Below are 25,679 nucleotides of genomic sequence, written 5' to 3'. Positions count from 1 at the left end.
GCAAAAAGATCTTCTACATTGTCCACAAAAAATTAAAAAATTATATATTGCTATTATATAGCATATTTGAAATCACTTTTATAGTTTAAGTACTATTAATTTATTTAATAGTCTCTCATTTGATGGTAAATATTGATTGAATTATACGAAACTTACTTGTTTCTTAATTTTTATCCGCAAGTGTATATTATTAAAAAAAAAGAAAAAAATAGAAAATAATCTTGTCAAACAATTAGTAATTATGTAGTAATTTTTTGGATAAGTTTCTGTGCTAAATTCATTACGTAGTATTTGTAAAAATCCCCGTTATTCATAACTTCAAATAATAATTTTTAATAATCAGTTATGGATATTACTAATAGTTAATGGCACACATATTATGAGGAATTTCTTTTCCGTTTATATAATATCCAACATTGTTACTATTTTAATCCATTTCACGAAGTTAAAATTTGAGAAAAACGACATTTCATATGCACCAATCTAATATTTGTAAGTTAAATATTGTACCCCCAAAGGTAGGCAATATAGGGGGCATATCCCCCTGAATCGCCATCTTGAGCGCACGCCCAAGAAAACCGAAAATGTAATGTAATGTACCCCCAAAGCCAGATAAAGTAACGCAACTAGGGGAAGGGGCGTTAAAGTGGTTAGCTAACCCCCTATTAAGAAAATAAGATCATTTTTTTCAATAAATATCTATCGGAATATTTTCAAAAAGATCAGATAATATACCAAAAATGAAGAAAATTAGAGAACACATTTTTTTAATTCTCCTGTTGGACAACTATACTAGTTACATCACTGGTCAGACTCACGAGTATACAGTTCAATCAACCTTGGAAATTCGTCATTCTAGAAATTTATTTTAAACGATACAGGGGCACATTGATAAAAGAAATTTGAAGTTTGCTGTTTTGATATAAAATAAGAAAAAGAGAAAGAACATTAAATGCACACCTTATTTCAAAAATTGAAAAAATTTCATATTCATGAGTGTAGCATAAAAGGAATGATTGTTTGCTGAAACAGTAATTAAATTGTACTTCATTTTTAATATTTTTCAAGTTTTAAAGTACCTACTCACTATTTCTTTTTTTAAATGTATGCTATAGGAATAATAATATTTTAATAATATAGGAAATTTATATTTATAATTACCAATTTTAATAAACTTTCATTAAACAGTCACTAAATGTTTGTTTAAAGAATTGCTAATATCATTTTTAACAATATTTTTAGGAAGTATATAATTGAATTTATTTCAAATTAAGGTAAATTGATTTTTATAAACGAGTACGTGGATCAATTAAGAGAAAAATCATGAATAAAATGAATATTTATATCTGACATTTCGTGTTTTATGAGTTTCAATAAATCACAAAATATTTTGATAAAAAGCAAAATAAATTTCACTCATAATACTTCACTCGCGAAATGGGAGGAACATGCATGAAAAAAAACATTTTTAATAATATTCAATATTTTATTCTGACCGTCAATGTGAAAAATGGCTCGAATTTATGAGACGACCTAATATAAAAACGAAATCAACGAAACAGTTTGTCCGATATCGTATAATGTGCCCTGTTAACTTTCCATGCAGTGCCGCCCTCTGTTCAACCCTTCCTAAAAATTAGAGCGGGTGAAAACTGAACCACTTCAAAACGAGTCTGTCAAACGAAGTTGTTGATCGTCATCTTTGATTGACACCTTCACTTTTTTCAAACATTTCATTCATTTGCGAACAATAATTTTATTAGGACACTTTCAATAAATCATGGATAATATTTGTTGCTTTCCTAATCAAGTTTAAGTAAAAAATTTCACGATTGGGTGTACTTCAATACTTAAATAATAAATGATTTGAAATATGATGAAATCCACTTTTTGGTAGATAGTGGGCGCCTAAGTATAATAAGCTAACGTTCAGTATCGAGCATAATAGGCTTCCCCAGGGAAAGTGGTGATCCCCCTTCCCCCGCAGTAGATTTTCCCGCATTTTCGGGTTCCTGATCTCCTATAGACTTTCTCGAGTTTCCGGGTTTGGGGTTCGTGGTCCTCGACGTAAGCCTCCCATTTATGTATCGGACTCCTGCCTCATCCCTTAGGCGTTCTTGCGAATAATGACGACATAGGGGAAGGGGCCCATATAATACAGACCTGTGACTCCCCTCCACTTGCGTATAAACATTGACGCGGGAGAATTTGAATCGATATTTATGTTATTATTCATATTCCCTATTTTTATACTAAATTTTGTAACACTTAATAATTAAAAATCATATTATATTCTTTCTAAATCACTTTCAATATTAATATCGTCAAAATTAAAATTCTGAGAATTCCTATATTGCCATTTTCCTTAGGGAAGCTTACTTTGCTCGATACTGTTCAATGAATCTTGATGATTTTTTTATTATTGTTACTGATTTCTACGCCATTATAAATGCAAATATTATTCATTTACTATTATTCGTATAAAAACTGTATGGTATCAAAAAAACCTCTAACGAAATGTACGAAAATTTTATTTTTTTAACTATCAATTTGTAAATTCATATAATCTTCTACAAGATTATTAAAATCACTTGGCCCATAAGACCATGGCCTCTTGCACGATTAAATTGATATCATTAGTGAAATTTTACAAGTGGCAAGCTAGAAGTTACCAGTTTTAATTAATTCTATTGCATGACAGCAAAAGCAAGCTTTACAAGTAAACTTTACAAACCACACATCAACTAATTGTTCAACTTGGCGTAATTTAATAAAAGTGAACTATCAGTACAAAATTATTATTTTCTTCTACCAAAAATATGCGAGCATAAAAGCCAACGTACTTACAAAAATTAAACATTATTTTGGCAATGTATTTCCTTAATTTGTAAGGAAAATTATTAGCCTTTCAAGAATTGTAAAAATTATGCAAGAATATTTTTATAATGCACACTTAGAAAATGTACTATCGTCAGACTTTTATCTTGTAAAATTACAAAACTATTTGTACAACAGAAATCTACAGATCATTACCAATATTATTATTTAATAAATTATTGAGTGAAAGGGCCCATATAATAAAATATCCTGAAAGTTTGATCGGTGCAACAGGGTTTCGATGAAACAGAGCAGCCGTATCGAAGAAAAATAAAAAGTTTCATAGGAAAAGAAAAGGGGAAAAAAAGTGCACTCACCAAACTTAAGCGGTGGCAAGTTACTGCAAGAGTGCATTCCGTTGTCGTCGGGACGAGAGCAAATGTAGTCCTGACCCTGATACTCGAAGTACTTCTCAAGGTCGCTGAAAAACCATCGAACCACGACTAAAATCGATCTCGATGAAGCTACTCATCTTGTCAGCTATCTTATAATTAAAAGATTCCATATAGAGAATGAGTCAATAAGAACTACCATCTAAAGCAACTCATTACCACTCACTTGTATCATAAAACAATTTATATCATTAGAAGAGATGCATCAAATGGATGAAATCAGATTTGTTTATATTTTATATTTTTAAAATCTTCAAAATTGAAAGCAGCATTTAAAAAAAGAAAAATTACATTGATCATGCAACAAATTGAGGTCACCTTAAAATTTCAAAAAATATAAAATATAAGAAAATGTAGTTCTGCCCATATGATGCACCTCTTCTAATGCTACATGGTTCGTTTTAATTACTTTTTAATACAAGCAAGATATAATAAGTTATTTTAGACATTAGTTTTCATTGACTCACCCTGTATATCTTATATGCACTCGTTGCATGCTTCGTTTGTATACGTACACCGTGTATATGCAGCGTGTCTCGCGTGATATATTATATATTATATAAATGTCTACATATTATACAGAATATGACTGCAATGACGGTGCAACGATTAGAAATGGAAGATACAAGAAAGAGAGAAGAGACATGAAACGATTCCTCGTGCAGTTAATATATTTTCTTATACGGGGCTTTCTTATAGAATAAAATTGATTTTAGACATTTGTGGAGATGATACGAGTTAGGTGTTTGAGTATGTTAAGTATAGTAGACTCTCGTTATATTGCCACGTGAACGATTTGTCCTTTATGCAGATTTTCAAGCAAATTGTCCTTCTTTTCCTCTCCAACTGAGAGTTTAGAAGCTACAAAAATTTTCCACTTCTTCAGCTCCCTCCGCGGCAATATAACGAGAGTATACTGTAATTATTAGCAAGTGAACATATGTAGCATATCAAATGCTGCAGAGTAAACTATACTAATTTTGCCACTGCATTGACACTTCCAACTTTAACAAGAATTCACGTTAATTCAAGTTAAAGCTTTTTGACATTTGCTAAAAATTTTATGAATTTCTCAAAGTATAAAATTATTATGCGTCAACTATTGATACACGATTTCAGTTACCATGGTAACTGTACTAGTGATTCATCTTTGCTATATATTACATAATTACAAATTTTGAATAAAAGTAATTTGTTTATCTTATTTCACTAATATCATAACTCAATTTTTACACTTTTTTCATATAAACTATTTAAGATTGCATGGTTTACCCTATTGTCTATGACACTAGCTAACAATAAGTGAACATACACTATCGTTCAAAAGTATTTGCCCATTTACACTCTTCGTTTTTTATGAAATATACAGGATGTTTTATGAAATTTATTACAAACTAGTATTTACAAATCTATAAATAGTATTAAAATAATTTATTTTTAAATTTCACTATATAAAGAAATTTTTTGTAGTATATGAACAACAAAATTTATTCTCGCCCCAAGCGGAGGGTAACTTTAACTTTCAAAGGAAACTATGGATAAAATAACTTTTTTTTATCAAAAGTTATAACTGTTTGACTCGACTGTATTAGGATTCTAACTTCGGTACATAAGTAGAAAACAGGCTCCATTTACTTCGAAAGTAAAGTTAGGGAGGCAACCCTCCCTCGGTACCAGATGACTGTCTCCCTTCATCTAACTTATTTCCTCACAATGTAGCTACTTTGCTAATTATCTCTTTACAGAGTGCTTGAAAATTTTCTTCTGCTGTTACCTTACTTCGGTTCTTACCTTACTCATTCACACATCTGTTTCTAATGCGAACTGTTTCAGAGAAAAAGAAAACAATGGCTTCCAGGTGTCTCTTCCCACATTAGATACTAGAGAAAAGCCCTAACCTTCTTGCGTCTAAAGCAAAAGCATGCTAGATAGTATTATTCTAGAATCCACTAGTAAGTGAGGGTGGAGAAATACCAGTAGCCCCCATCAATATTTAAAATTTTATACAACCCATTTATTTTTTTAAATTTGTAGAATTCGTTCTTATAAATGTAGAAGTTTTATTGTACTCTTGTATGTTTTTTAAGAAATTTAATTTAAAAAGATCATAATTTATTATAATACAACTGCTTTATACAAAATTCAGTCACATTACTTTTCTTTTTAATTTTCAAAGTTGCATCAACTTTAAAAATTATTAAAAACGATAATGGTTATTAAACGAATAAAATGAAATGAAATTTAATTTTCTCAAGAAGAATCAGCCCTTTTTCATTGTCAGTTGTACCATAATGACTGGATCACCCCTCCTATCAATCAATACTTAATACATACTCAACACAATCAACACCATTCAAAATCAATCTTTTCTTAGAAAAAGCCTCATATAAGTATTTTTTTATTTATTTTATTTATATTTAACCAGAAGAACTACCTCATGTCTCATTGTTTCATGATTGACTACATTTTGTATAAAATATACATGTATAATATATCTGTAATATATAATATACAACACACGCACACAGGCGTGTACATAGGCGTGTTCCATAACACAGATGTGCAGCAATCGACAATAAGAAACGTAGACGACAATCACTTGATTTTCAGAAGATTAGAGAGAAAGAATTTGGCGACAGCTCAGATAGAAACTAAATTAAAAGTAATTTTAACAAACGAAAAATTTCAATCCGAATCCAGTTCCAATAATTCAATTAAACGGTCCCTGTTCTCCCTATAGAAAAATGAAGACAAAGGCAATTGTTCTCCATTCTGTTTTTTAATAGGATTAAAAAGAAAAAACCCAATTCTCTTTTTACATTATGTGTTTTCATCTAAAGCGGATTTTTCTCAATATTTCTAAAAAGAAATCTTGCAAATAAAAAGTGCAATCGTAAACTTTTAAAATTGCAACTTTTAAGATGTTAATTTTAAATTTTAAGCTTGCAGTTTCACATTTACAAAAAATGTAAGCTTCCAATTTTGAGCTTCCAAAATCTAAGCTTCCAGTTTCAAATTTTCAAACTGTAAACTTTTAATTTTAAGCTTTTAATATGTAAGATTTCAGTTACAAGTTTTCGAAATATAAGCTCTTAGTTTGAAGTCTTCAAAAAGTAAAGTTTCGATTTTAATGCTTTCTACGTATTTTAAAAAAAAGGGTTCTCAATTTTAAACCAAAAATATTAATAGAAACAATTAAATCATTACTGTGATCAAAATACCAGGCCAGTGGTAATATACAAGGTGAAATAACTGCTAAACAGCAGATGATACAAAAATATTTACAAATGTCTTTCGTATAGAATATGATTATGTAAAATAAAATTTTTCAAAGTGCTATCAAAATTTAAAAATTACATCAAGCTTGTAAATAATTTAATCGTTACCTACAATTTTTAAATATTAATTTATTCCAGGCATAAGGCAAAGATCTTAACTATTAGACATTCGAAAGTTATATTAAATGAACATCTAAAAAAATTATTAACTTTCCAAATATTAGCACAACGACAGTATATGCTCTACCTTATTTTTTCTTTAGTGACTTTACTTTCATCCAAGGTCATGTGTAAGTAATGTCTTGAATTCGTCTTTTTTTACTCCTTCATCACACTGAAGCAAAAATATAGCGTACCATTCAAGAAAGCATAAAGCAATCTCCAAGTGACCTTGACAAACTTTTGTTCCACACAATCATATTTTGAATAAGAAATAATAAAAGAAAAAATTCGTTGTATTATTTACCATTTAGCAGTTATTAAAAATAAATTTGCTCTGTATTTATTTACATAGTTAATCACATTTACCTCTTTTACTTTGTATTTATTTTTTATCTGTATTTACATTGTTAATGGTTTTTAAGTATATTTTATTTTCTCCCATTTTTTTTATTTAAATAACAGTATTTACATAAATAACTGCATCTATTTATATCAACTGTACTTATTTTAATAGTGATTTTTATATTTTGCAACTGTTTTTAAAATTTTGTCTGCTTTTTTAACGTGCAAAAATAGAATTGAGTTTACGTATACGCAATTGGCATGGCAAAATGAAACAATACTGTCTTCTTAGAAAAAAAAGAAAACCGATCACACGTTTGTAAGAAGGCCGTTCTAATGTTACCCTTTCCTGCATGCAAGAAAGTAAACGCCCTTCTTCAAGTTCGAGGGTTGCGCTTATCGACGTGCTATTCATTTTCATCATGTGAAGTAGCACGGCCACTAAACAACCTCGAGTACCACGTGAAAACATTTCATAGAGACATACCCGATACTACTAACATCTTTGTACACAGCTTGTTAAAGAAAGGTGTGCGGCTATCGCAAACAATGCTATCATAATTATCGGATCCTTACGACACCTTTCTGCAAGCAAATCTTGTTTTCTTAGCTTGTAAGGGTAAACTTACTATCGTAGACTACTTTTTCTCAAGGTTAAATGAATATGTTCCGAAGATTGGAAAAAGAAATTTACGTCTTGTGTCTTATAAGACATCTAAATTTTTTTAATCAGATTTTTTTTATGAAAAGATTGCAAATTTGAATAATTCATTAAATTATACTTTTCCGGCTTTTTCTCAAGACTGACGATGAATAAATATCTTAGAACAATTGTTAATTGGAACAAAAATCAACAACCTCTCTTTATTAAAAAATGTAATTTATACGAATTCTAATTTTTCAGAACTTCCAATCATAAGCTGTGTAAATTTTTTAATAAGACTTTTTATAAAAAGATTATGAATCGTTTTAATTAAAATTTATTAAGTATGAAGGAAGATTTTTCAAAATTTATCAACTGGGAAAAACTGAGTTTGAAAGAAATTAATTTTCTTGTAATTAATTTCTTGTAATTTATCAAATCGTCACTTAATTATGAAATATTAATTTTTATATTTCACGCGAAGTTTTTCAAATTACCTCCTTCATTATTTTTTACCATTTCTCTTACCGCTTATTATATTTTTGCAAATAATTTTTCTCTTGTCACTTTTTAAATTATATACACTACCGGTCAAAAGTTTGAAACCTAATTTAGGTCTGGGCAACTCAATCTTCATACATTAATTATTATTTGATTGGATCAAGTAATTATCACCCTTATCAAAAATGACTATACCACACCCCATACAGCACCAGTTGTATAACGAAGCAAGACAATAAAATATAACAAATATCAAGCAACCCAGATTAAAAAGAAAGGAAAGCCTGAGGAAATAAAAGAAGAAAGTACCTACATACATAAACAGGCTTTCTACTCCCTTTCGTTTACTACCGCAGTAAAAAGGGATATGTGTAGTCAGATGTTGAAATTCTAATACTACCGTAAGCTCCATGGAAATGTTGACCTTTGTAATCTCATAATTGTTAATTTATTTACTTACAGAGACCTTTGTAATTTTATTTCTCTTTACATATATGAACAAAGCCTGCAGATAAATAAATAAAAAAACAAAAACCTGAAGCCTGCAATTTCTGCAACACTAACATTACCATAGAAAATACACTTTATTATTGCCCTAACAATAGGAACTTACCAAATTGCAAGTAATAAAATCAAAACTCGCAACGTCATTCAGACTGTTTTAAGAACAAAAACTCAGTGTAAAAAACCTCTTACAGCAAGTGTAAAATTTTGCTCAAAATATATTTCTATCATATGTGTAATTAATATGTAAATTATGATCACTAATACCATTACAGGGGATGTGAGATTAAATAAATAAATAAGAAAAAGCCTATGGATAAGATTATATTTGAAAGTTTCCATTAATATACTTCGTAAAATTACTAATTTCCAAATTGCAATTACTGCACAACATCAAAGTGGAGTAAAAAATGATGAAATTGGAAAGCTATGTAAGAAAATTATGAATTGCAATAAACGTCAACAGAAATATCTAGATGATCCTTGTTTCTCCTACATAAAAAGACAAGGACGTGAATTACTTTTCAGTGTTTCATTATTACTTCTCTAGAACCTCCTGTTACCTTTAAAAAATTTTTTAAATAATATTTATATTTAAATGCAATTTGTTTTTTAAATTTAAAAGAGAAACATGTAGAATTTTAAATGAAATAAACCAACTAATTATGATTAATCAAATTGAATAAAAATATAATATACGGTACTGTAAAGTGATGACTTCAAATTCTTGACCGGTAGTGAAATTCCTTTCTTCTTATTTTGGCTCGAAATCAAATGCTAACTCAGCATAAAATTCGAATTACGCAAAAGCAGCTTCATTGTAACTGCTTTCCTCCATATCTTTTAAGAGCGGTTTTACATCCGGAAAATTATAGCCCTAGAAGTATGCCAGCACTACCACGTGCTAGCCAAGTTGTAAATAGTAAACTTTCAGGTCAGAATGCTTCTATAATTTATAGCTTACACAAATGTAACTCTGATTTAGTATTTCGAAATCTTGTTAATGATAATCGAAAATCTCGAAAATAAATTCAAAAGTCAAAATTTTAAAATTATTCATGATTGTTATAACTTTCATAACATTTTAAACATTTTTATTATAAAGAATAAGATTTTTCATTTCTTAGAAGCAAAAAAATTAACGTGCACAACATTTAAGTTGTGATTATTTAAATAACATCTTGACACCAATGCAAAGTTTGTTGATAAATTAATTTTTTAGTTATTATGAAATTAAAGTATAATTTTGTCGTTTAAATACAGCTTTAAATTCTATATGTTATTTTATTTTTTACCCATAGATATTGCTAATTTCAAAATATAAAAGAATATTAGAATATAAAAATTGAATGCTCTGATTAGAGTTGAAAGTTACGTTTTATATAAATTGATTATAATTTCAAAATAAATGATGTATTGAAAAATTAACGTTATCTTGATGTAACAATAATTGTTTACTTTCTTCAGACTAATGATTTGGAAGTCGTCGATATAGATAAAGATATATAGGTAAATAATAGAAAAAGAACATCAAATGATAAACAAATGTATAAAATGTATAACGCATAGAACTTTTAATTGCATTCTTTTGTATAATCAGCGATTTGTAATACAAAAATTTTAATAAATAAAAATCAGACCGTTTACAATCCAAAAATTCATATTGTCTGTTTTCATTTTTTTTAAATTTCAAAATAATATTAAACATTAAAAATGATAGTAATTATCATTGTATTACACTGTTAAATAAATTAAAAGAATTTTATAATAATATTTCAAATAAAGATATTTTTAAATCAGCTGATATTTAAAAAATCAATATTACATATTGATAGAGTTCAGTTTCAAATTTCTTTGGAAGAAACTTAACCTAAAATGATGAACATAACCATGTTCATACATTGCATAAAACATCTCAGATCATTTCATTTCATCTTTGTTTACACAATCATGCAAAACTAATGTCACGATTCAGTGTCGAATATCTAACACCTAAAACATCACGCTGATTTTTTGAATAATTCCACATCAGCAATAGCGCACGTGCAACCATCAGACTAACCATAACCTATTTCAGCCCATCATCACTATTTGAAGACACTAAATTTGAAAATATAACACGATACTATAGAAAAACACAAAATAAAGAGTTTTGAAAATTTCATGGAAATTTAATAGTATTTGAAATTTTGGAGTGTAAGGTTAGTCCAAAGTAGAATTATTTCCAACAAAATATTCGCTAGCATTACAGCTATGTTCATCAAGGGTTTAATATTTACAGATACAATTAATGCAGTAGATTCTCCTTATATTGCCCCACGCTGTGTCTATACGAATTTATGCGCACAGAAATGCCATTCACAGTTAATACTTTCAGTACTGATGCCATCATAAGATATCACGATCGATACAACAAACTCGCGGTGAAAATATTGACCATTTTAACGGCCAGTATATGGTTCTGAGCGCTGTGATATCAATCGACGCTGCTTCTAAATGCTTTAATTTACGACCTCGTTATATCGCGGCCAGGAAAAATTTGTCACCCAGTTTTCTCCCAGATCCCAGAAGTGCCTTTGAGTTATCTCCTGGGCTGAAGATGTTAAGTGCTGCATATAAAAGGCTTCTGCTATATTTCCCATTTTAACACCGTCCGCGGCAATATAGCGCAAGTCCGCTGTATCGGTATAACTGCATTTTCAAACCACTGGTGAATGCTGCAATGCTGGTGAAATGTCAGAAATACTTTCCTGTTGAACATGACTTGTACCCAAAGGCTTTAAATAGTCTTAATGCAAAATAAAATTTGCATCATTGATATTATACTTGCAATTAATTTCAAAACAGAAAATTTTTAATTTAATGTCTTCAAATTTGTATGCTGTGTTGAAATGAGTCAATATACATGACTGATCCTATAACACAGCACGGCTACGTATGTGCTCATCATGGTGCTGATCGTGCTTCTGTTGTTAAACAAATAGATACAAAGGTCCGTTAGGCCTGTCACAGCATTGAATGCGCGGCAATGTTACCGTATTTTGCGTACCCGCATAATCATTCTAATCATATACTATTTATGTAATACAACTTATGTATAATTCAGATGAAAAATCGATTAATTGGATTAAAGCAGCGTAAAGGCTAATTATATGACATTATTTCAAAATGTATAACTGAACTTTGAACTGAAATTTGAGCAATAAAAATATGTAGAAAAATCTTTTTATAGATCACCATAATTATTATTAATTCGGATATACTTCCGAAAGGCCCAATCACCCCAGGACAACCAAACTTCGGATTTATAGTAATTGAGGGACGAGAAATCGAATGAGACCATTTTCAGAACTGGCAAATAAAATGTTCTCGAGATATACTGGGTATTCTACAAGTGCGGAAACCCCCTATTACCTCGATAAGAACGCATTTTCATGGAAAATGACTAACCTAACCTAGGTTAGGGTTAAGGTTAGGGTTAGGGTTAGTCATTTTGCGTGGAAATGCGTTCTTATCAAGATAATAGGGGGTTTCCGCACTTTTAGAATACCCTGTATATCTCGAGAACGGTTTATTTGCCAGTTCTGAAAATGGACTCCTTCGATTTCTCGTCCCTCAATTACTATAAATTCGAAGTTTGGTTGTCCTGGGGTGATGGGGCCTTTCGGAAGTTTCCCCATTAATTCATCTATATAGCAAGTTATACATTATGGAAATTGCAAATTTTCCATAATAACAGAAATAAAAAAGTACATTTCGCAATCTAGTCCTTCATTTTTGAGGTACACTTGGGTATAGGTAGAGTTGCCAGAGGTAGGAACGCAAATGGGGACGCATGATGTCATATACCTTCTCTACTTCTATTTACTTAGTCTACAGGGTATCTCATAACTCCCATAACATCCGGAAATGGGAGGTTGCTGAGGTGATTCTAAACAACTTTTTCCTTTACCAAAATGTTGATTGAAGCTTCGTTTTTGAATTATTAACGAAAACACTAGCCAATCAGAGCGCGCATAGCGCGCGGACTCAGGGCCGGCTCGACACCCCGTTGGCATACCTGCGGCCCGCGAGCCACTCGTGGCTCCTTCCCCTACCACGCAGCTCGCGCTCGACTCCCCCCACTCTTCCAGTTAGTTTCCCGATTCTTCCATATTTGACGCATATTCCTAGTCCTACAAGCTGCTAGAAACCGCTGCCTCACTACTGACACTACTGGGTGGTGGGGGAAGTCTGAAGTGGTAAGAGTGGGAGCAGTGGTTCTTTCGCTTCTAGCAGTTCATAGGGCACACGCCTGAGGAGCCTCGAGGACTGGGGCCCTCGTGCGGGACACAATGAGTGGTGGGAGAAAAGGGGCGTAGCCTCTGAAAACTGACCAAAAAGAACAGTTAATTCCAAGCCCTGATCTAAAGAACTGTTCAAACTAGGCTTGTAACTGGCATAGAAGGAACTAGGAGCGAGGAAGCAGGTATAAAGCCTTCCTGATATGCTACTAATACTGGCCTATCCTCCCTTCCCAGTAACTTACCTCGTCGAAGGAGCACCATTGGAAGGAGAGTGCTCCATATGTTTTGAAACTTATTATTAGCCAAAGGTAACGTATAGTTTTCATTATTCCAAAGGAAAATTTAAAAAATGGCTAACATCTTTATGTGTTAGTGATTGGACTACATAAAAGTGAATTTATTCCTCCTAAAGAAATAAAATGTTTCTTCCATATCCTAGAATTTATACGCTACTTTAATCCAATCAAATACATAAATTGTAGTATCAATTCCATTAGTCCGTGCAATTGGACGTACGAGTACGCATCGAACGAAACATGCCGTATATGAAACACGTAGTAGGTGCACTGGTTACTCAACGACTAAGCCATGGAAAGCTCTCCAGTGCAGGATCAGTGCTACGAAGCCGGAAGTACGTAACGTCGGTGCAGAAGTCGATAAACAGTTCGAAATAGCCACCGCGTAATCCAGAAGAGACTGTGCGAGTAATCGCGCGTTTAATTAGCTCTGGAATAGACTTGAACCTCTAGAAAGCTTATCCCTAACCTCTATACCACAATAACTCCGAACTCAAACATTTCCCGCCAAAAATTCATCGAATCACTGCCAGCCACGATACGGCATAGAACCTAACCTGTTGACTGAATTTTGTTCTTTAACCAAAAAGGAGCTATAATAATAGAATAAATAAAGACAACAATTTTTTAGTAAACAAATTATTAGGTTTCACGTTGAAATGATTAATTGATTTCCTCAGTAAACAGGTTAAGGAACAGAACTGGATCTTTTCAAATGAATAAACTTCATCTAACTCGGACAAACGTTTGCTGTTGTTCGGTGGTTGAATGACCAGTGCGAATGGAAACGAAGCGTTAGGAAAATAAATGGGGGATCCGAGAATCTGTCTGACGGTGAACAACAGCTGATGCCATCAAACGGCTAACGACAATGGTGGACAGAGTTCATTCGGTGTGTTAATTGAACACAAATAGAAGAGGTACAGAAGAATAAATAAATACAGGGTGTATCGGAAATTGTAGTACAAGCGAGCGTAAAATGCAGTTGAAACTGTGGAATCAAAAAACAATGGTAGATAATGATCATTTTGAACCTCGCTGCCAATGTAACACGTTTATAAAGCACACAGGTCACAAGTGCTTTATTCTGTGATGAATTTAAATGTTATATATTCGCAATTTTCAATATTTAATATTTTCCATCATTTTTATAATATTTAATAATTAATGATCGTACTAAATTTTAAAAAATTACTCTTATTATTCATATTTTCAAAATTAGAGTTTTGAGAATTATATATTAAAGAGTGATTAATAATTATTTGTTATATATTCAACTGAAATATATTAAATTTTATAACATTTTGAACTTAAGAATTTGAGAATTTGAGAATCTTAGAAATTTAGAATTTTAGAATCTTAGAATCTTAGAATCTTAGAATCTTAGAATCTTAGAATCTTAGAATCTTAGAATCTTAGAATCTTAAAATCTTAGAATCACAGAGTCTTAGAATCTTTGAATTTTTGAATCTTTGAATCTTTGAATCTTAGAATCTTAGAATCTTAGAATCTTAGATCTTAAAATCTTAAATAAAGAAGTCACTTCACATTTTTTCCAGGCCTAACACAAGCCTAACTCACGTCTTAAATTAATCATTTATAATAAAATAACTTTGCAAAAGTTGCGGACTATACGTTTCATTCGAAAGTGTAAATCAGGCGATCAAGAAAAGTCTTTACACTATCCGTGCCAAACTGCTGTCAGTCTTACATTTGAAGCTCTTTAAATTGAAAAACGATTATTACTTCCATGTCAAAACATGAACTGACATGAAATATGGTTACTTAATTTTAACATATTGAACACCTTAATCATTTGATACATGGTTTCGAACGATAGGTCCGATCTACAAATTCTGCGAATTTATTATATAATGTAATAATACGACTGACTAAAATCGTGAAAAGTGATAAAATAACTTTAGAGTTACGGTAGACTCTTGATAATTTTCCTTGCTTGTGGCTGTAAGAGAGGAAATTCCTGGGAAATGCAAATTTAACAGATGATCCCACTACAACGTAGTATAGTGAGCTGGAAAGATATAGGGTCGTAGAAGAACAAGGAATAAAGACAAGATTAACCTAATATTTCCAAAATAATTAAATATTTAAACAAATCAGACGAGGACATCTAAGGGTGCAATTGATAAAAGTACATGTGAAGGGCAATAGGCTTCCGCAGAAAGTTATCAGGAATCTGATATACCTATACAGGGTGGGCCGGAAATCGTAGTACAACCGGGGAGGGGGTGATTCTATGTTTAAAAAGAAAAAAATATTTTGTTATAACATTTTCTCATCCAGGGTTCCGTTTTCGAGAAAATCGACTTTAAAGTGTATAGCTCTGGCGGATGTATCTTGTGAAGCATGCTTCAAGTCCAAAATTATTTTAACTTGACACTGGACTTAAAATTGCTTGGCCCTGAAATTTTTTATAAACTAGCATCAAGAGCCCTTTAGACTGTTTGGCTTGGAATAAGATATGGACTCGATATTATTTTTAAACTATTATATTAATAACTGAGCGGCTTAGAATAAAACAGCTTTTACCATTAGTAAGAGCGAAAAATTTGATACAAGAAATACGTAAAATGCAATTTTTTTTAAACACAGTTAAAAATATAGATATGTAATTCATTTATTACGATATAATCTATGTAAATTACAATGGTACACAGTAAAAGTGAGGAAAATTTTGAATTTATTATAGAAGTTTGATATACCTTTTCAAAGTCACACAATACAGTATAGAGGGTTAAGAAACGTTAAATTGAATACGATTAGACGTGACAGTAAATTAGGATATACTGTCACGACACGAGAAATTATGACTTTCATCGTCGAGAAGTCGTATTATCATAACACTGGATTTCACGAGGTAGTAAATGACGACTTCTACTGTTGGGACACAAAATATTATGACTTTTATCATCATAAAATCAAGGGGCTACGTTCTTATAATACTAAAATTCGTATTACAATTTTAATACCACGAAATTCATTAAATCATTTTGATTGGTGCCATTTTAAATGCAATTATGAAAACTATGTATAAAGTTGTAACACATCAAATGATGGATTTCAGAATATAGAAATATCGAAATATTATGCCATTGCATTTTTTGAAAATTACACATTGGCAATGAGGTCCAAAATTGTCCATTTTCCATCATCTTTGAAAAATTTGTTAAATTTTAACAAATTCAGAAGTCTTCACTTTTATGACTTTAACATTTATTTATAATTTTCACAATCTACCTAATTGTATTTTTTTACGAGGTATAGAATGTAGGTTTTTAAAAATTAAAATATTTATACTAATAATCTGTTTATCCTCTTAAATGATTTATGAGTTAAAAGGTGTAAAAATCTACAACCTTTTACTAACTTTAAAGCAGTATCATCATCAATATTCCAACAATTTTTAAAATCAGGTTATTGTAGTAGTTTACAATATTACATTGACGACTATGTTTATAAATTTAGTATAGGCACTGTAATTTTTCATAACCTTTCAATGTGATTTATGTTGGTGAATATGCAGTCCATTTTGAAATTTAAATTTAAAGACCATTCTCTCGTCCCTCTACTGACGTGAATACTAACAAGTGGAAATTGATAAAAGGAACTTCAAGAACTTCAATGTAATCAATATTTTTCATTTTAGATAAGGCTAATTCAAGTTACAAACTGGATGCTTTTCCAATCGTTACATTAACATTCAAGCACTGAACCCAGTTCTGAAACACTCGAGGCTGCAATTCTAATCAACCTTTCATCATTTTCCAATAATGAAAATGTTTCACTGTACTATAATTTTTGAACATACTGATTTGTTTCAAACAAACATTAAATTCAGAAAATTATGTGTTTCCTCATACTTCTGAAACGATGTATATTTGTTTACAATATTGTAATTAGGCATAATAGATATTTCCATTAAGAATATGGAAATGATAACGTATAAATTGTGATATTATTTACAAAATGGAACAAATTACTTGTATATAGCGTAACTCGTTCAGTTCCACTATTAACATGTTCAGACCCAGTTGGGTGAATTTACTCATAGGAAAGAGGCAGCGAGATTCAAAGAGGTCGTATGTTCGCTTGAGCGTGAAAGAACACGAAACTGAACCTCGAAGAGGAGATGAAGTTCTGAAACGGCTGATCAAGGTTTCACGGATGTATCAGAGTATCAGTGTACTGTATGCAGTATGTCAAAATGGAACCCGAAAACAAACCGAAGTGTCAGTGTGCTCTATGCAATATACCGAAATGGAGCTCTAAAATAGACTACGGTCTTAAGCACTAGAATCGTCAAAAGAGCGCCGTACCCTTAGAGTTTAATTCACAACTACACCTGTTACCCCAGACTTAAACATATTAGCGAGTGACGTTTGTATCTGAACTTCCATAATCGATCTTCTTCGTAAAAAAGTTTTATGGCATTATAAGTTTCTGTTATGCATTTTACTTGTACCACAATTATTGATACACCCTGTACAGACAAATATAAAGAGAGTGCACGACAATCGAAACACTGATTTGATTCAAACTTTGTACAATTATAAGAAACACCAGCATTTAACAATTGTAAGGGTTTTGCAAAATCATAGCACCTACCTTCCTAAAATAAAAAGAAATTAGCATCCAATGTTCTTTAACCCCCGGAGAGAGCCTTAATTTTAATTTCATTTTGTATTTCACATTATTTGCAGTTTCGAAATTGTATACTTCTCTTTTGATAAATTTAATTGTAGGTTAATATCCTTGTATATGTTTTGTAATTTTAGGTCACGATTGACCCAGGTTCCCCTGTTCAGGGGTTAACGTCTAATTAACTGTGTCAATTGTATTAAATGGACACTTTACTATAGTCTAATAGTAAGGTGCTAGCTGTCCCTCATAAACACTTAGTGTAATAACTAGGACTTTAATGTTCGATTGCAGTGGATTTTGCATTTAATATGATTTGAACAGTAAACTGGGTGATAAAGAACTCTGAAGGTAATTTTTATTTTATTTTCAAGAGATGAGTGCTATAATTTTAAAGAATTATTACTTTTGGTGTAGCCTGTAATTATGCAAACCTCAAATCCAATCGGTATATCGAAAGTCGTACAGTACCGAGAATGGTGAGATGCCCTAGGGAAAATGGAATTCTAGAGGAAAGAGACTCCACCACTATAACAACTTTAAAGTTACTATGCACTATTAGTGAACCTTCCTCTATATAAAAGAATTAAAAATATCTAAATAATCAAATAAAAAAATCATAATTCTCTAAATTTTAATTGTGAAATTATTAATATTAAACTTAATTTGGGCAAAAGTAATAAGGCGGATTGGGATAAGTTCGTAAACGGGGCAATATTATTTTTATTATAATATAATATAATAAAACTAAATGTTAATATGAACCTATAATATAGGGAAAGTTGGTTCATATTATAATAAAAATAACCGGTATATGCACTTGCTCCGTTTACGAACTTACCCCACTCCACCTTATGAAATTGAATATGTACCTAACTAAGAAATATTCAATAAAATTTTTCTGAGCGTGAGTATACGTTTTAGAAGCGAATGGTAGGGCCTCCTACCCCTATAGTGCTATTTTCCCTATGGAGCCTCCATGCTCAGCACTGTACATTCCCCTAGTTAGATAGCAGATCGAAAGAAAGAGAAGTAGAAACGCGTAGCATAAAAATAGTAACACGATATCGAGTATTGAAGAGGATAGAGTACATCGATTCGTGCATCGAGACGGATTCGAAGAAAGTTGAAATGTCGTTGAGAAAGTAGAAAAGACATTGTGCGAACGAGATACATACACACATATATGTATAACCTTCAGGAAAAATTCAGATCGTTCACATTCGTGTCGTACGTTGCAAATGACACACACACACACGCACACATCCGTACACACACTCAGAATCACTGGAGACTGCGGTAACCGCAGCGTCGGGTTATGACACGAGTATACCAAATGACGGTGTTACGACAGATTGAATGCAGAGGCAAGTAAAATGCCGTCTCAAAATAACCTACGTATAATACACGTTATTTTGACCCTGTTTAATCGTCTACGTCCGCAAATTGCCTTTTAATCTCGAATCGAAAGTTCTCCTTGAAATTCGAAGCAGTATTTTATTCGCCTCTGAACAAGGTGGCATGCTCTATAGTTGGTACATACTATAAATACGTTTGTACACTCGTACCGTGATTAAGAGAAGCGAACACTATGGCAGGCGGAAAATCAACGGTTTAAATTCAACATCAATTTTTTTTAATATAAATTGATTATAATGTTTAGTGATATTAAGGGCTAATAAAATTACCCAGCGTTGTTCAGGTATCTTATAATTGAGTTTGATAAACTTGCGAATATTTAAAAATGTATTTTTAATTTGGGATGTACTTTTAATTGTAATACATGGTGAATAATGTAAACTATCATAAAGATAGGTCGTTATTTACATTAAGGAATAATTTTATTATTATTATTTTATTATTCGTTATGTCATATAGTTTGGGATATATTATTAATTTCGATACACGTCAGATAATCCTAGTTATCATATATGTAAATCTTAGAATATTATATTCACCCTAGGACGGTGGACCATGGAGAACGCTCCAATTTTAATTTAATTTTGTATTTCATATTCTTTTCATTTTTTAAATTTTACACTGTCCTTTTAATATACCAAACTCTTCCGGTTAAAAACTATAAATTTAACTTTATATGTTTTGTAAGTTCTGATCACCATTGACCCAGGCTCCGCTGTTCAAGGGTTAAAATATTATTACAGCAATGGAGGAATGAAAGATATGCTCATATTTAAAAACATTTTTAGCAATTTTTCAATACTGTGAATGTGAATTAAAGGGTAACAAATAAAACTATATTTATAACAATTATCAAATTAATTGGTTTAGTAATTGAAGGATAATTAAAAAATAAAAATACAATGTTTCATTGTGTTAATGAGGGTTGTTTGTTAGTATACAAAAAAATGATTTAAAATGTAAAACAACTCGTTAAATTTTGATTAAAAAAAAAATAATGCAATCTGCATATAAATTGATCTTAATACAAATTCTATTAACTGGGTCGTACATGTAAGAGACAGTAAGTATGTAAAACCGAGAAGCATGCAAATAGATGCTAGCAAAATTTGAAGAAAATTAATATATTTACTAACTTCTTTAAATAAAAATGAAAATCCGAACGCGTTTAACTAACAAAATTGTTAAATAAAAATTAAAATAGATTTCGCAAGAAAAACATGCATTCATTAACTGTAAACTCATTGTTACTATATAAGAAAACTAATAATTATTGAAGAATAACAAAAATGTTAAAATAAGAGAGTGTATCTTTTTACAAAATTGAATATTTTCATTTTCTGTCACAAAATGCAGCCATTCTTCTAAATTGAAGAAATTTTTTTGAAAAGATATGAAATTAAATTGTGGGGCTGTTTGTTTAATTTTGTAAAATTACTACAAAAAATATTTGTAAATCTCTTGTATCCAAAAAATTAGTTTAATTAAATAAATAGTAAATAGTAAAATAAAGTATAAAGAATTTTGCAAAAAGTGCAATAAAAATTCCAAATTAAATTAATCCAGAAGCAAAAAATCACGTTTAAAAATTAAAGATTTTGTTTCTTAATTTTCAATTTATTACACCGAAATTTACTTTTGTATTAAAAACATGATTAGTATCAGTATTTTAAATTCAAAGTTTCATTTCTACAAGTTTTTAAAGTCGTGAAACATGTTTAACTGATTTCAATAATTATTTAAAATATCTATAACTGTTTAGAAATTATCAGGAAAACACTATCCAAGATATATGTATAAAATTTTAAATAAAATGTTTAATTATAACAGTTATTTCGTATATTCATAAATTTTTACTTTAAGAAAAAATTATCGAAGATATGGATGATCTTTAATAAAAAAAAATTTGTATTTTTTTTCAACCTGTTGCAGTGTTCGATTCTCTTAATACAAAGAAATAAATATATACATATGCATGTGGACGCATGTATATACATATATGCACATATGGATGCATGTCTATGCATATTATGCGATTTATAATATATAGACTTAGATATGCATATCACATTGTTCTCTACTAGAGCTTACTAAATGCGTGATCGAACCGAGTACTCGTCCGAAAGTAACCTGCAACAGCGAAACAATAGCCTGTCACAGTCCCCTACGATCATGTACTTACGTTTAATATTTAACTTTCTATTTATCGTGACAGAGAAAACACAGTTCTTTCAGATCCCTTCATCCTTCCTTCGTTTTTTTCACAAAGAAGTAAAATAAATAAATTGCTTTAATTTTTACGTTGGAAACAATTTTTCTGAAACTTAACAAAGCTACCATTTTTATACTCATCTAATCATTGTACATGCAACTTTTATTTCTCTATAAAAAATTTCTTAAATAATTTTGCTATGGGATGAAACACGAAACAGTGAATTAAAAAGAATTTAATTATATTTAAATTTCAAACTTTGCTTAATTGTTTGTTGTTGATACTTTTTCGCAATTTTTTTGATATGGCTATATTACAGAATGAGTTAACAATATTTCATTTTTCAAGCGAACGGATTGCACGTAAAAAACAGCTATGGATATCGATTTTATTTAGATGAATGTCTATAAATAAATATTAAAAGGAAAACATAAACACGGAAAAGTATTGAAGATTGAAAGAGCTGAAACCTCGTTTTATGATTTTTCAAGTGATGCATATTGTATGAACTAATAGAATTCATCGAGATTTTTTTCTTTATTTCGCTGAGCTTTTGATTCGATAAATATGAAAAATAGTTCGTTTCTAAATTAACAATCGACACGAATGAGATTTCCATTTAATCGATCTTTTCAAATTTTGATAACATTATTAAAATCATAGTTGAAATATTACGAACATGATTTATTATAAACGTAATGTTAAACACTCAAGTAGATAAATAATACTGAAAATTTATACAAGCTATACAAGCTTTGATTGCAAATATTTTACAGGATGATTCAAAAATAGGTGGCCAAGTCAACAAAATTATATTATAAACTCTCTTTTCAAGTTATGAATAATTTCTATTCATAGTATTTATAAAAATGAACGTCTGCTTAATTTTTTCTTAATTAAAACAAAAGATAATAGTATTTGTAAGTAGATCAGTAGACTGGTACATTATTGAGCAAAGTAGGCTTCTCTATTTAATATTAATTCAAATTCTCCCGCGTAAATATTTGTACGCAAGTGGTGGGGAGCCACAGACCTATATATGAGACCCTCTCTCTTATATCGTCAGTCTCCCCGAGGCCACCTATGGGGAAGGGCAGGTGACCAGGACAAGGGGAAGTCTACCATGCTCGATACTGTACACAGAAAAATCGCAGGAAATCTTTTAAATTACCATTCACACTTATTTATCTTTTTCTTGCAATTTCATTAATTTCTTTTATTTATTTTTCTATTGCTATTTCGTTGATTTTTATTTACGTTCTCAATCTATTTTTTATCGCTTTTTCATTACAATTATGAAAACAGTGTGAAATTAAACTGCAAAAGAACAATATATTAACAAATTTTATTTAAATTAAAAAAACTTTAAGGGATGAATACACCCTTTTAGATTGAATTTCAAGAAAGAAAGGAAAACTATTTCTTGCATAATTCAATGCCTACTACAATTCCACAAAGATTCATTAATCAAAATTTTCTGGCTAGCAAACTTTCTTTGTAAGCAATAAAAGTCATTCTGAATTCATTGCGTATGTAAAATTCCAAAATTTTTATAAATGTGACAAATATCGTAAAACTTTCAAGAAGTAGTCTACTTCTTTAACGAAGTGCTCTTCTCGAACTTTTTGGAAAAAAAAAGTGTTTATAAAAGTATTTTTGCTTCTTTCTTCATATGACTCTTTGAGCTTGAAGTTTTTAACATTTTGCCACCTACTTCTGAAGTAGTTCCTGTATACCGTGTGTCTTTCACAACATTTTGCAAATAAAGCAAAGTCAAGGTTTAACGCTGAAATATTCTTCGCGCAAATTGTTCAATAGTATTTTGTAAGAATATTGTGAAGAACGAAACTAAGCCAATAATATTGTTTTTCATTAAAATAAATATTTCATTATTAACATAATATTAAAAATTCATTTTGTATATAATTTTACAACTCTTGCAGCTTAAGAAACAATAGTAATTTTGTCTGGTGATTTTTAGTTAAACAATTCAACACTATCATCGACACCAAAAAAATGTTATAAATGTTTTAAAAATATTATGAAAATTTAACAATAAACATGACAAAAGATTTTGAATACAAAATAAAACATTGTAACTAATAAACTAAATGTAATAAAATTAAAACATCAATTGTCTCTGAAGCTGAAATAGATGTAATAACAATTTTACAATTGTAATAATTGTGTAATAATTTTCTGGAAAACTAGTTTCATTGGTTTAGCTTTACTCCTTGTTATAATTAACAATATAAAAGCAAAAATAATTGAATAAAAAAGGAAATTCAATGTATTTATTAACAAATTCGGTCCATTATGGATGAAACTTCCATTATCTAAGATTCATCATGAAAATCTCATGATTCTCTGTGAAGTTTAACTATATTTGATGATTGTTATTCTTATATAAAATAAAATTAAAAGAAAAATTATTACAAATACTCAGGCATCAATTGATTTAATCCTGATTTTAATTAAAAATTGTATCAGCCTTCATTTTTTCATTGAAATTTGTTCAAAAACCAAATTTACAGTATCAATGATTTCATTGAAAAAATATTCCAAAAGTCGTTTACATAAACAACAAAAAAAGCAGAAAAAGAAGAATGTATAGGAGAAGCAAAGTATAAAAAGCGACTTGTTCTGTGTAATTCGACGTGCTCATACGCACGTACGACGCCTAAGTTGATACTTATACATGGTGTACAAAAAACAATGATCATGGCTTATGGAGATGATTTTCCACATAATGTCTAATGGACAATTTTCGAATATGTCTAGCACAAATTTAATTTGAACCTCGAAGTTGTCTTTGAATTCTACATATTCTATAACTTATAGAAAGATAAAAAGTTCTAAAGAAACAGTACAAATAAACTGTTTAAATTTTTCAAAATTTTCTTCTCTAGAAATCAATATCTTGTAAAAAGTGATATAAGCAAATGTGAGATATGACTTCTTAAATAATAAAAAATATTTATAATATTTTTTCTGTCAAAGTTGACTGAATGAATCTTTTTCTCATCCAATGACTTACAATTATTCAAATTTTACAATTAGTAAGTATTGACAAAAGTTTTAATGCAGTAAAAATTTCTGAAAATATGTCTTCTTTCTTACACACAAATTTTCACTTTGCAAAATTCGCGATCCTCACATTTTTCCATACAGAATTATTTATTAAAATTCTATAAATTATTATTTTTAGACCAAGTCAACGCCACTCGAATTAACAAATAATCTTGAAATATTCATTTCTCTGCGACAGAATTTGAAGCAAAATATTCAAAAATGGGAGCGAATTTGATTGTCCACCTAATATTTGTAAATCATTCTTATTCTTAGCAATAAAAGGATAAATCACTAACAATGTTCAATTCAATTACACTTCTAGCTTTTTAATTAAATTATCCTAACGCATATTCGAGCAATTTAAAAAATTTAATTGTACATTTTTAATATTTAAACTTTTTAACACACCCTGTAGATAGCGCATCATAACAGAAGCGTGGAAATTCTGTGGAATTTGAACAGTTTATTCTGAGAGAACGGTTCATTTCCGTTGTGCGGTTCCGCTTGAATCTTTTTTTATCCTCTTAAGAAATGAAATACAGAGAAATTCAATTTCAAAATGTAAATTAATTAATTTCATATCTGGCTCTATCTTTGTGAATATCTATATGATATTCTGTGAAAAATCATCTTTGGAAGTCATGAGCATTACTTTTGATACGACCTGTACATTCGCGATTCCTTGTATTGCACCATCTGCTGGAAATAGAGTACGGCCAACGTTTATCCGTACGCGATATAGCATCTGTACGTACACGTGTTAACGTTCACTCGATGAGACGGTGCTACCAGCAAAAATTGGATCAAAGACAGAAGAAACACAGAGAAAGCTAAAAGAAGACAGACAGGAATTCGATGCAGGTTAACCCCTTGACGCGCTGTTTAACTAACCCTCGGATGGTAGGTACAAATCTGCACTCACTCAATTTGTAATTTAACAATATATTATTACTGTTATAATAATCTGAAAATTTGTTAATGAAAATTAGATCCAAACTGTAAATTATAGTAACAGTAATATACCATATATTATTAA

At 30.2% G+C, this 25,679-nt stretch overlaps 1 protein-coding gene across 1 annotated transcript in view; it reads right to left on the bottom strand.

Moving 5' to 3' along the window:
• Window positions 1–25,679, bottom strand: part of LOC114875743 (voltage-dependent T-type calcium channel subunit alpha-1G) — a 123,965-nt gene that overhangs the window by 47,980 nt on the left and 50,306 nt on the right. The window contains 2 exon segments of the mRNA XM_046286656.1: window positions 3,195–3,298; window positions 21,451–21,489. Coding sequence (XP_046142612.1) covers window positions 3,195–3,298; window positions 21,451–21,489 — 143 coding nt within the window.

This window comes from Osmia bicornis, chromosome 8 (genome assembly GCF_907164935.1).
Source record: "Osmia bicornis bicornis chromosome 8, iOsmBic2.1, whole genome shotgun sequence".
In the NCBI taxonomy this organism is placed as follows: Eukaryota; Metazoa; Arthropoda; class Insecta; order Hymenoptera; family Megachilidae; genus Osmia; species Osmia bicornis.
This window is presented reverse-complemented; position numbering and strand designations above follow the sequence as displayed.